This window comes from Squalius cephalus (genome assembly GCF_949319135.1).
Source record: "Squalius cephalus genome assembly, chromosome: 15".
Lineage (NCBI taxonomy): Eukaryota > Metazoa > Chordata > Actinopteri > Cypriniformes > Leuciscidae > Squalius > Squalius cephalus.
In genome coordinates this window covers 23,731,225-23,745,306 of record NC_137136.1, presented here as the reverse complement: position 1 = coordinate 23,745,306, position 14,082 = coordinate 23,731,225, and the positions used below count along the sequence as shown (strand labels likewise).

Below are 14,082 nucleotides of genomic sequence, written 5' to 3'. Positions count from 1 at the left end.
AAAGAAAGGCAACGTCGGGGTCACGCGGATTATGATATAGCATAAATATTGTAATTACTTTACTCTCACATTTAAAATCATATAATAGGCCTATACAAATACAAAACACACATTATAATAAATATAATCAAAACATTGCATTAAGGCCCGATAACGATAACTATAAAGATGACGATAAATATATAGTTGTAAAAAGTTCACACCACAACTATAACGACAATGGCACATAGAAACAATAGTTGGAATCACTTTCAGAACGATTTTATCCAGCTGATAAACGATAAAAACATTGACAGTCAATCAGAATCCATCTCGCTTTAAAGCGCTTGAGCATTTAAAGGGCCAGACGATAAAACTGCACCACGTGCTTGGAATAAATAGACCGATATCTTCAGCTGGTGTGGACGCAAATATAGTTATCTTTATAGATATCATTCTTGGTGTGAACTATTTAGTCTATTAGTTTTATTAGTTTATTCCATAGACTACTTGTATTAATGGACATTGCGGCTATTAATTGACAATTAACAGATTTGAAGCTGCTGTATGAATATCTCTTGTTTTCTACTTCAGTACTTCAGAACCAGAAAGGGGTGACACAGATGACAGAGGTGTGTGTATTTAGCCTACTTATTGATAAGAACATACTCATGAAGAGACCTTTTGAATTTCATATTTTCTGTCTTCATGTAGCAAACCCTAATGGAATCAGCTTCAAAGCTTAGAAAAAAAAGAGAGAGGGAGGAAATCTCTATGTATGCTTTGTGTGAGATAAAATGAATGTGCTTACTCTCTCAGATTTAGCAACAGTATGTAAGAAGACAGAGACGAGAGTAGGCGAAGAAATAAAAGCAAGCAATGTGATGTGTCATTTGTGAAACTGAGCATCCATTGAACAAAATCATCATCTTACCCTTAAGCACAGACCCAGAATCAGTCAGTGTCACTGCAGCTGAAGGCAAATACTATAAGCCTGCTTTCTGGGTCAGTTCTTAAGAATGCGAGGCATTGGAACACACAAACTTAACCAAAAATAAATGCTGACGACTAGAACAGCAAACCTACAAGCCAGCTCTGGTAAGCACTAACTACATGCGGTTAACTAGGTGTGCTAGCAATGTTTTCCTGCGGTTACGGAGGAGAGCTGGCTCACTTCCATAACTGAGGTAATCTCTTCCTGTTCTGGACACCTTAGCCTCCATCTTGGAGCAGGATGCTATTTTCCCCTAAACAGGAATATGTGGTGTGGGGTGTCATAGCGTGTCAGCGCTGTTGGGAGATTTGGTTCATTTAGTATGTAGGTGTAATCGGCAGCTTCCTTACCTGTTCCCCATCCTTCTGCACGGGAACTCCATCTGCTGCTGGAGAGAGAAGGAGATGCAAGGAAATTATAGCGGGGGTGCTTTGAGACTCAAATAGAAAAAGTAAAAGCAGTTCATACATGTTGTTATTGAAAGAGTATGTCGCTGCAATATAAATAAAAAATGTAAATAAATTAAAAAAAATTGAGGAATTTACTAATTTAATCAATGCAGTCTATGTCTTCTACTTTCTAAATTACTGGAGGAAAAAAGTTTGATTTGAACATCACCATTATAGTGATCAGTGTTGCTTTTGGCTGAGAACCTGGATCTTATTGTGTTACAAAACATAATTGGTTGCTCTGTGTTACTAGGAAAAACTAATCTAAACATAAGTTTGACTAAAGATGTTCATAACTTGCAATCTAAACTGCATGTGGCAATATTTCTGGGGCCTAATGGCTAGAGAGTCTGACTGGTAATGGCAACACGATCTCATGAAAGTGCGTATCTATAGCACGAATGATATTTCTCGTATCATTCATACGCCAAAAAGAGTTTTTGCATGCAAATGATACGCACTGTCAACCCCTTGGGTAGGATTAGGGATGTGGAGTGCGTGCATATTACACACCATAAAGTGCGTATCATATGCATGCGAAAACTGTGTATCATATGTACGCAAAAACTATTTTTGCCGTATAAATGATACGAGAAATATCATTCGTGCTATAGATACGCACTTTCATGAGATCGGGCTCACTAACTTGTATGGGTTAAATGCAAATTTTAAATTTTAATTATGGGTTACCATACTTGGTCTTCACGTCATGTCAGTAGCTATGTTTCCATCCACACATTTTTATCCGAATTAAGTGATATCGAATGAAAAATGCCTTATGGAAACAGTAAAATTCGATTGAATTTCATGAATATCGACTCAAATGAAATACGTTCGGTCTCATCGGATTTTATCTTGATCGATATACGGCTTATGCGATAAACGCTGATGGAAACGATAGATGGCGCGATCCATTTTGTCTAGCAAAACTTTTTTCGCAAATGTATGCTTGAATGTTGTGCGATTCATTGCGAAAATGAAATGGAAACCCTTTCAAATGTCTCAAATCAATTTGATATACCAATGTGATCGCAAAACAGCATGTGACGTCATTACGCACAGGTTTTTATTCGCTTTAAAGCCGTTGGATGGAAACACACTTTCACCAGCTTTATTCGCATGAGCTTTTTTACCGAACTTCAGATAATTCGATTGACAAGTGGATGGAAACTTAGCTACTGTCACTTTTACAACATAATATGTGATAGTACAGAAACAATAGGCCTATTGTTGGGCACACGCAAATGTGAATACACACAGCCGGTACTGTGAAACCCTTTGCAGGAATAAGTAACAAAACGTTCAATACTGATGTTGCATACAGAACAAATATCTAAGTGTGAAACCAGTAATGCTGAAACATATACAGCTTGAAAATTAATGCATAAAATAAGCTTTGATGTAAGAAAAAAAAAGAACAGACATCTCTCATTCACACAAAGAGAGCAAATAGAGTAATGACAAAAACAGAGAAGTTTTCACATTAAACGATAGCAAAGCTAAATACAGCCGTTATTATAATAGGTCGTTGCAAGTTTAAGTTATATAAGTTGGCGTAAGATTGATTAAGTTCTCTGTAATAGTTGTTAATAAATTATAAATTACAAGCAGTCTGATAATTTGCAGTTTATTCAATTTGCAAATCCTATTCAATTTTAAACAATGTTGAACGGCTATGATTATCCACATAACCTGAAAGTATCAGTATTGGTTTCGATATGCAACTGTCCATCATAGTACTTGGTAAAAAGACTTAGCAAATATACTTCTTTTATTTTGATTATGTTGATCTACATTAATTTGGGGATTCAATATGTAAACATTTATGATTATGAATTTTACCATTAGATGCAATTAATTATTAGTTTAAATATTTTAATTGATTCATAACCCTTATATATAGCAGTTGACCAATAGCAACTGTTATCTAATATACACTCACCGGCCACTTTATTGGGTACACCTGTTTAACTGCTTGTTAACAAATATTTGAGCCAATAACTTGGCAGCAACTCAATGCATTTAGGCAGGCAAGGTCTACGATCTGCTGAAGTTCAAACTGAGCATCAGAATGGGGATGAAAAGTGATTTAAGTGACTTTGAACATGGCATGGTTGTTGGTGCCAGACGAGCTGGTCTGAGTATTTCATAAACTGAAGATCTACTGAGATTTTCATGCACAACCATCTCTAGGGTTTACAGAGAACAAGCCAGAAAAAGAGAAAATATCCAGCGAGCGGCAGTTCTGTGGATGAAAATGCCTTGATGATGCCAGAGAGGTGAGAGGAGAATGGCCAGACAGGTTCGAGTTGAAAGGCAACAGTAACTCAAATTGTTACAACAGAGGTCTGCAGAAGAGTATCTCTGAATGCACAACATGTCAAACCTTGAAGCAGATGGACAGCAGCAGAACACACACCGGGTCCCACTCCTGTCAGCTAAGAACAGGAAACTGAGGCTACAATTCACACAGGCTCACTAAAATTGGACAAAATTGACTCATCAGAATTGGACAAAGCCTGGTCTGATGAGTCACTGATTTCTGCTGTGACATTCAGATGGTAGGGTCAAAATATGGTGTAAACAACATGAAAGCATCGATCCATCCTGCCTTGTATCAACGGTTCGGGCTGGTGGTGTAATGGTGTGGGGAATATTTTCTTGGCACATTTTGGGCCAAATCGAGCATCGTTTAAACACCACAGCCTACCTCAGTATTGTTGATGACCATGTCCATCCCTTTATGACCAGTGTAACCATCTTCTGATGGCTACTTCCAGCTGGAAGTTGGATGTCAGAAAGTTCAAATCAACTCAAACTGGTTTCTTGAACATGACAATGAGCTCACTATACTCAAATGGCCTCCACAGTCACCAGATCTCAATCCAGTAGAGCACCTCTGGGATGTGCCGGAACTGGAGATTCACATCATAGAGATGTGCAGCCGACAAATCTGCAGTGACTGCGTGATGCTATCATGTCAATATAGACCAAAATCTCTGAAGAATGTTTCCAGCACCTTGTTGAATCTATGCCACATTTCTGAAGGTTAAAAAAAAAACTGCTGCAGTGCACGCTGGGGACCTAAACACATGTCACTGGACATCACCTAATTATAGTTAATCTGTACATACACAGTAATTTCCTCCCACTGTTCACTGTGAAGATTATTGTGGACGAAAGGCAACCTAGAGAAACACTAGCAATGAGAGCAAATGGTTAGGGCCATCAACAACAGAAAATGACTGCATTGAAAGCATAATTGAATCAGATCCCAACAACATTCACCTGCCTACGTTCATGCTGTTCTTTCATTATCAGCACAGCTTGACCTACTGATAAAACACTACAACAATAGAGAAAGAGAGAGAGGGAGACTACATGTGGAGGTGGCAAGGGAGTGTTAAACTGGAATTCAAGTAAACAGAAAAGAGAGCGACAAACTAAACTTTCTATCCCCCAGTCACTGTAGCGTAACATTGTTATAGATTCCATTAGTTCTCATGCAGTGGCCCACTTCATAAGTCCCCTAATATCATAATTAAATAATTATGCAGTCCATCACCTAAACAATGATGGGATAAAAGGGATACTGTGGAAAACAGGTCACCTGTATTCAGGCCTCTCTCTGAATGATTAACGAATCCTATCCTTTTATTTATTTATTTTGCTCCTTCCTTACACAGACTAATCCTGATTCCACAAAAACTTAATTAAAGAAGGCCCTGTGCTAATTAAGCTTAAATACAGCTTTGGTCTCAGGGTGATTTCTCACATTATTAATGAGTAATATTCTTTCATAGTCAGCCCTGACATGGGCTTGAGTGTGTAATCTTAAACTGTGCTAATTATGTGGGATATTTAGAAAGGATTTTGGTGTTGGTGACCTTTCGAACATGACCTTTTTTTTTAGAGATGGTAATGGTTTTAGATAAACTTGTTGCACTAGATGCACTGTTTTAATTAATTAAACAATGTTGATAAATAGATTGAAAATAAGTGCTGTTAAACTGATTTCAGAGCAGATTCAGTTGTCTGTTTTGAGGTCTTTTATATGCTATCTAATGTTCTTCTAAAAGTTAATGGGGACCTATTATGCCCTTAAACAAAGCCTTCATTTTGTTTTTGAGGTCTACACGAATAGATTATTCCTAGTGTAAATTGTTGTAATTTCTTGATGAATTTGGAATGGTCAGTTTACTGAAATGAAGCAGCCTCAATGATGTATGTGGCTGACAAATGCGACCTCTTCGAAACATAAATGAAGATATTTTTTGATGAAATCTGAGAGCTTTCTGTCCCTCCATTGACAGCTATGCAACTACCACTTTAAAGCCCCAGAGAGGTAGTAAAGACAACATTAAAGTAATCCATGTACCTTTCTGGGCCTTGAAAGTGGTAGTTGCGTAGGCTGTCAGTCTTACTGGTTTGGAATGACATGAGGGTGAGTATTTAATGACAGATTTTTCATTTTTGGTGAACTAACCCTTTAAGAAAGTTAAAAATCTAAAAAAGCATAATAGGACCCCTTTAACTTAGCAAATAGCAAATCATGTTTCATGGCTGTGATGTAAAATGAAAGACTATTGGCTATTTAAAAATGTGATGAGCCTTTTGATATGTCCCACTCCAACTTCCTTCCTCCAACTTTTTAAGTAATTACATTTGTGTATGAAGGTCTCATGCATTACTAGAATAATTAGTGCAACCAAATATATGCCTGATGTTTGTGTTATACAACGAGGATGAAGAAATAGAAAGCAGTGCAGTTAGATATTTGAGCGGGGAACTGTTAGTTGATCTCTCTGTCTGGATGACAGAGTATCTCTGTGGTCTCTGGAGTGATGGCTAACGTTGTGACACACTGACCTACTGATACACTAACGTCAGCCATTTTATTCTGTCCCTTTAGAGATTACTCTCTGTCTGTCAAGATCAGGAGTGGACATTATGAAGATATATATCTGTCAGTCTGGTATATGGTTCAATTAAAGTTGTTTTAAAAGCAAAATTTGAGGCTATTAAGCATAATATGTGTATTTATTTACTAATGTGGATATGCTGGTAGTGGTTCAGGAGACCTAGGCAAGATATGACTTTTTTTTGTGACTGCATGAAATTTCGCTGCAAATTGAGGTGGAGCACACATCCACAAGAGGAGTGTGGGGGATCCGCGCACTCATAAAAAAGGTTTAATCTGAGGAGCACAATCGCTATATGAAATGAAATTCTGTTTCTGTCTTAGAGGGAAAAATTATCATGGTGAGATAGTTTAAAGTCTCCCTGTAGTCAATCATTTTATCCCTTAAAACTCAAATGTCATTTTGGTGATCAAAGATAAGCATTTTTTTCCTTGATAAGAATTTCTTCATGCTTTAAAATAGCTTGAATGTAGCCCTACACCCTTGCTTCATTTAGTATACAAGGTTCTATGAATATGCAAATTAGCCCCGCCTCCACTCACTCACACCATCTCAGAGATCCACTCAATGATGATCACACGTTGATGTGATTGGTTACAAGGTAGTTTGTGACGTCGGGAAACACCCGCGATTTCAAACCGCGTTTTTGAGACTGTCTTTGGTTCACTGTAGTTTTAAGGAGAAAATACACAGCAATGGTGTTGACTTATGAATTTGCAAATGGTTTGTCTAAACGTATAAACATATAGACATAAACAATATTAAAAACTAGTTTTTGACCACAGGGGGACTTTAAAATAAAAATAAATAAATAAAGTTGCATTGTGAGATATAAGTTAGCAATTGTGAGGAATAAGGCCACAATTGTGAGAGATAAAGAAACAATAAAAAAGTCTAAATTCTGAGATACAGTCACATGCAAGAAGTAAATAAACAGAGTTGCAATTGTGAACTATAAAGCCGCTTTGTTAGAGACAATGCACAGTGGGAGATATAAAGTCACAATTTTGATAAATAAAGTCCCAACTGTGAGAAATATTGAATGGCATAATGGACTTTCATCAAAATGGAGATGGAATGTGTGTACTGGATCAAACAGAGAGACTCTAGCATACAGGAAATTGAATACATTGACAATGAAATATAGCCTATATTTTTTTCTTTTTAGAATATAATATAATCCCTGATGATATACCATTAATTGATCTAACTCAAATGCTATTTGGAGATAAACGTACTAAACAACTATAACTCAGTACCCAATTAAATGATAATAGGGTACTGCAGTGTCTAATTGTCTTTATTCACTCCAGTATCCTAGAATACAGCAGCCAATTCAGTTCAAGCTGTGAATGTGTCAGATGCCCTTAATGACCTTGGATGAACTCAGCTAACCTGCACTGAACCAGGTTGATGATTCTATCTCTTTTTGTCCCATTGTTTTGTAACCTGGATGTCTGAATAACTAAACTCCCATGGTACAGTCCGGATGACCACGGAAATGTAAGCATTAAAGGGGAGGTTGATTATGATTTCACTTTTCTAACTTTATTTAGTGTGTAATGTTGCTGTTTAAGAATAAACAACATCTGCAAAGTTACAACACTCAAAGTTCAAAGCAAAGGGAGATATTTGCTTTTAAAGAAATTGCTTTTTAAGGACTACAACAAATGGCTGGTAGGGACTACACAACATTCCTCACAGGTTAGTGACATAACTAACCCTAAAATTTACATAAACCCCGCCCCCAGGAACGCGATTTATAGATTATGATGAAAGAATATGCTAATCAATGACTAGAAGATAGTTAACTTCACATCAGCTACATAAATTCATCAACTAACGATTCAGAAATATCCTGTTGCATTCTACATGTTGTCACTTCTTCTAGAGTCTCTCTATCATTGTCTGACTCCGGTTTGAACATAAAAGGCTAAAAGGTTTAGAAATTTTCAGTGCATGTCTATGTGAGGTAAAATGACACACATTGTTGTAGCTCCGCCCTCTGTGCTGGGAGCAGCAGCTCATTTGCATCTAAAGGGACAGACACAAAAACGGTGCGTTTTTGCTCACCCTCAAAAAATGACAATTTTAACATGCTATATAAAAATATATGTGGGGTATTTTGAGCTAAAACTTCATATACACACACACATCAGAGACTTATTTTACATCTTGTGAAAAGGGCATTATACCACCCCTTTAATATTCATTGTGAGCCTGTTGATGCTGCTGGGCTGTGTAGTAGCTCTCTTTCGTCTCCTCTTAGCACTTAATCCCTATTCATGTCATCCTCATTACATAGCAATTGTGATTTTCTGGTTCCTCCTTGACTTCTGACCTTTGACCTTTCACCTGACCATTGAATTAATCACCTCTTTCAGATAAAACATATTTTCTTGATGTAAATCGTAAGGTGCCCAAGGCAGTGTGTGCCCTGGATAACAATACAAGCACGGACACACACACACATAGTAACACACGTTTGGGATTCATTTAGCCAGGATTAACACTTCATACACTTTATACACATATTTCTCTCACATTGTAATGGCCCTAAAGCTCAGCTATCTAGATAAAGACTAAACAAAAGCGACTGCATTTACACTTTTGTATTCGTGAGCATTGCAAATTGGGATTTGAATTACTCACAATAATATCAACCATATGCCATACATTTGTTGAACTTGTGGATTCACAATGACTTTACAATCACATCCATCGGTTGCAAGAAACATTCTGTTTTGTTTTCACTGTGTTCAGGTTGAGGTTTTGTAAATCTCTCTAAGCTTCCGTGTTAAATTTTTTTTTAATCATGCCAAACAGAGTTGGAACTTGCAGCTTACTGAGCAATTTTCAGGTTTCCTGGCACAATGTGTATTTTAGTAAGCTGCTTTACTGAATGTCGGCGCTGGACGGAGAATCCTGAAATAGGATAACAAAGGTACAAATTATACAATCACATAAACAGTACTGTAGAGAAACATGCCTCCACTCTCTTTTATATGTATGGCAAAACCAATTTAAATCATTCCATCTCTTCCATCAAATTCCATCTTATTCCATTAAATCATGGAAATGAACCCTGAGTGGTGTTTGCTAGGGTTTTCTGAAGTGATTTTTGTGTGTGGTTGCTTGGGCAATCTGAGTGGTTGTTGAAGAGTTGTGAGTGGTTGATATCAATTCAATATAAGACTATGGGACCTTTTTTGCCCATTTTATCATTAACCTGGTGAAAAGTATAAGCCATCTGCTACGTTTCACCCAAAACTGGAAAGAAATGTCTTGATCTGGCAGGCTCTAATCTGATTGGCTTACTTTTCGCAACCTCTGAGGTCATGTTTACAAGGTCATACAGCTGGATTTGCCAGGTTAGTGGGTTCACCGGTTGTCATTGCTTGCACCACTTACCGGACACACCCCACAAGACTTGCCTCTAGCTATCACTATGTGCAGTCTAATGACCGACCAGTGACTGTCTTAAGCTGTGAGGTTAAAGGCAGCAGGTAGAGCTCAAAAAAAAAAAAAAAAAAAAAAAAAAAAAAAATTCACAGGTAAAACACAGGTATATGTAACAATAAATATATTGATACTTCTATTGCATATTGTGAAAAGTCCCATTAGGGCTAAGCGTTCTGACAATATATCTCAGGGTGATGATATAAAGTGTCTATCCTTAGAGATTTTGCTATCTCGTTTATATCGCAGTATATTTATCTGTGTTGCACAGTCACCATAAAATCATAATTGACAATTTTTTATGGAATATTGCATTGTTTATTATAAATGATTTCTCTAATTCCTGTATCTATAATATTTAATCTATAATATTTCGTCGAAATATCTTCTCCTCCCACTCCCAGCAACATCTCATCTATTTTCAGATGGGCTGTCACACACGAGACCACAGCAGAATAGCAAACCACGATCCAGTCAATTCCTGATGGACAAAATCAAGTCCTGCCCTACATTTTTTTTTTCCGAGAAGCTGTTTATTTGAATATACATCACAATAAAGAAAAAAATACTATCACAACTTCTGTTTTATACCAACTTTAAAGTTATTGACACGTTAGAGTGGTAAGGAAACATGCATGAATAAATAGGGCATCATGCTGGACATACATGCTGTTAAAAAGAGTTAAGCACAAATAGGCCATAAAAAATAAATTAAAGCTGTACTTTCGCTGACACACACAATTATGTCAAAATGCTCATGTGTGAAATATTCGCCTAAACAGTTGGTGGAAAATTGGATGTGTATCAGTTTACAGATCTTAAAGTGACAGCAGCCTAATAAACCCACTGGTGTCATTAATGTTAAAGGTGTGTTCATGCCATGCTGGAATCACCATAATTTCAAGATTCTTTTAAAAAGAGTAAACATCTTTGTAGATCTATATTTTCTGAGAGCTCCGACTACCAAGTGACCACTGTAGATTGTAGACAGCTGTGACTGTGCAGATTCATTTTGGCTTTGACAGTGTTGCCAAAGAAACTCATAATTCTAATAAAATCATACTAAAATGAATTCTAAATGTTAAATATGCTACACTTTTCCACAACAGTACACAATACTTTACTAATTTGTTTTCTTTTGCATTGAGCCAAGAAATCAATCTGTTATGTTTACATCCTTCTCAAAGTTCACCTATAACTTCCGTACACACAGCGAAAGATGAAGCTTCTCATGCACTTGTATTTTCAGCTCTTCTGCATTAGAAGTGAATGGACCGCAATTATACATAACAGGATCCTTTTCTTCCATAACAACCATAGCCAGACCTTAAACACATCAATTAAACTGGTCATTTGCTTTATTCTCAGTTTACAAACCTCCACTGGGATTCCTAGTATTACCTATCAACAACACCATTGCTTGAGGTCTGCCATTGCTAATGATATCCAATCGAAAACATTCCCTCATTACTTCAACAAATTCCCACTCATGCATTAACGGACATCCAAAACTTATTCTTTCCCTCTATTTCTTAGTTTCTCGCCTAAGATACATTTTGGGATTATTTAAATCAGTCAATGAAATCTGCAACTATGGAGCAATAACATGCGAGCACATGATCCTGTACGATTTGCCAACTCGTTTTCCCCAATGCTTTTCTTTTCTCTGATACCTCCCCTGTGGCCAAACCATGGAGCAGCTCTGCGAGAGAGAGAGAGAGAGAGAGAGAGAGAGAGAGAGAGAGAGAGAGAGAGAGAGAGAGAGAGAGAGAGAGAGAGAGAGAGAGAGCGAGAAGCGCGGCCGTGCGGAACGAAGGACCCGCATCAGCCACAACCATGGCCACAACGCGTCTACTGCAGCTGTAGTTATTATGACAACCGCGGCAAAGAAAGACGCTATCCGCCTCTGCCTATCTATGAATATCCCCTAATGGAAGAAAGACTGAGGAATTCCTTCAACATGGGACTGTCGGCTCATTTCAACGTTATAGAGAGAAAGCAGCTGCTCATGGCTGCATGTATGCTGTGCTCGTGCACTGCATGTTGTTGCTGATGATTATCAGCTTTCTCACGCGACCCGTGCGAGGGGTGTGTGTGACCCTGTGTAATTAATGTCCGTCTGTCTGTCTGCAGCAGGCTCTGTTTCTGCACAACGATTCATCTATTTCTTTTAACAACATATTGCAGTCGTTCACGTGATGCATGTGTGACTGCAGAAGATCACTGCAGCTCTCAGTGATGTGGGAATACTGGAGTCTCCTTTTGAGGAACTCATTGCCCATGATTTACTCACCCTCAAGTCATCCTAAGTGTATATGACATTCTTCTTTCAGACGAATACAATCAGAGTTATATTAAAAAATGTCCTGGCTCTTCCAAGCTTTATAATGGCAGTGAATGGTTGTTTCTGTTTTGAAGTCCATAAAAGTGCATCTATCCATCATAAAAGTGCATCTATCCATCATAAAAGTGCATCTATCCATCATAAAAGTGCTCCACACTGCTCTGGGGGGTTAATAAAGGCCTTCTGAAGCAAAGCGATGAGTTTGTGTAAAAAAAAAAAATCATATTTAACATGTTACAAAGTAAAATTGTTGCTTCCGGCATACGCAGTCTACTTACGACTAAGGCGCAATTTGCGCAACTTGCGACGTTGGAAATAGCTAGTTATTTTAGTTTTAAATATGAATATTTTTCTTACTCAAGCTTCAGAAGGCCTTTATTAAACCCCTGGAGATGTGTGGAGCTCTTTTATGATGGATAGATGCACTTTTATGGACTTTTAACAGCCATTCACTGCCATTATAAAGCTTGGAAGAGCCTAGCCTGGTTAAAACCAGACCATTCTCAGTAATAACTGAGTTATGGTCTGGCAAAGCTCCATAGACAAATCATTTCCAAAGGGGCGTCACCAACGGACGTCGCTCAAATGCCTCTGGGCGCAGTTGGATAGACCTAAAACTCCTAAAACCAATCAGAGCGATCGGCATCGTGTAAAGCCATATGCTGCGTCCCAATTCGCCTAAGTTACACTACGCCATAAAAGTATGTACTCTTTTTGTGAAGAAAAGGTATTTACTGTTGAATGTGTAGCAAAAAAGTAGGCAAGCTTTGGGACATACTACTTCGTCATCTTTATCGGACGGATCTGTCGCGTGCATCCTGTCACTTAAACTGCCCTGTCAATCATCTTGTCACAGTTAAAATCCTCTATTAAATCGAATTTAATTTCCTACCGTTTCGGAGAGAAATGTAGTAGCACGTTCATCTGCCAGTGGGTCTTTCATGGAGACTGTCCTCATGTGTTTGCAATTTGAATATAATAATGCATTTAAAAGTTGAACGGACGTCGCTCAAATGCCTCTGGGCGCAATTGGATAGACCTAAAACCAATCAGAGCGATCGTCATCGTGTAAAGCCCGCCTCAACGTTTCTGATTGGTGCCGCGATTTCTAGGCCATGGAAATGGGCTTGAATGAGCTCTTTGCCAGACTACTTCTCGAACAAATCTGAATTTGCCGGAAGTTGTCTGGGTTTTCCCAGGCTAGGAAGAGTCAGGACATTTTTTTTATATAACTCTGATTGTATTTGTCTGAAAGAAGAATGCCATACTATGATGACTTGAGGGTGAGTAAATCATGGGCTAGTTAAAATTTTTGGGTGAACTATCTCTTTAAGTCCTGCTTCTTTTGTAAGGGCATTGTTATTCAATGCTGACAACAATAAAAAAGTTAGGCTAGTTTCGTGTGTCTCTGAGAGAGAGAGAGCTCATAGTAATCATATATCATTAGGGTGTCCCTTAGTAACATGATATCACGGATGCCAATGCCATACAGTCGAACCAAATGGAGGCGAGAGATGTGTTAAAAGCCACTCACTGTTGCCTATTATTCTTCTGAATGTAAAATGAGTTCTTGAGTTAGTTCAAACAAGCATTATTTTTTTATGTGTTATGATTTAGGTAAATATAATAAATAAAAAAAACTTTTATATTATGCTATTTTAAAAGTTCTAATTTAGTAAGGTCAAAAAACACACTGATTTTATCATAATATACGTACAGCTCCTCTTTTTTTGCAGTGTCTGAAACGGCTCGAAAAAGGATCCGGTCTCTCCAAACCCCTCCTTTCTGAGATACTCTGCTCTGATTGGTCAGATGGCCCAGTCTTTTGTGAATGGTCTACCGCTTAAAATTGGTATGTGGAATAACCATTTTATAAAAGCAATAAGCCCTGTGAAGCTGTGATTTAGAACAGCTAAGGGGGTTTTAGGCACTCCA

The 14,082-nt window shown here is 37.8% G+C and overlaps 1 protein-coding gene across 9 annotated transcripts in view; it reads right to left on the bottom strand.

Annotated features, from left to right (window-relative positions):
- Positions 1-14,082, bottom strand: part of fam131bb (family with sequence similarity 131 member Bb) — a 59,035-nt gene that overhangs the window by 25,159 nt on the left and 19,794 nt on the right. For 6 of the 9 annotated variants that reach the window (XM_079894827.1, XM_079894821.1, XM_079894824.1 and 3 more), the window contains exon 2: positions 1,324-1,361. Coding sequence is in view for 8 of the 9 variants with exons in the window: in XM_079894821.1 (XP_079750947.1) it covers positions 1,324-1,361 (38 nt within the window). In the remaining variant the exon portion in view is untranslated. The remainder of the gene's footprint in view (positions 1-1,323; positions 1,362-14,082) is intronic. The other 3 variants (XM_079894822.1, XM_079894825.1, XM_079894829.1) reach the window with 1 other exon arrangement.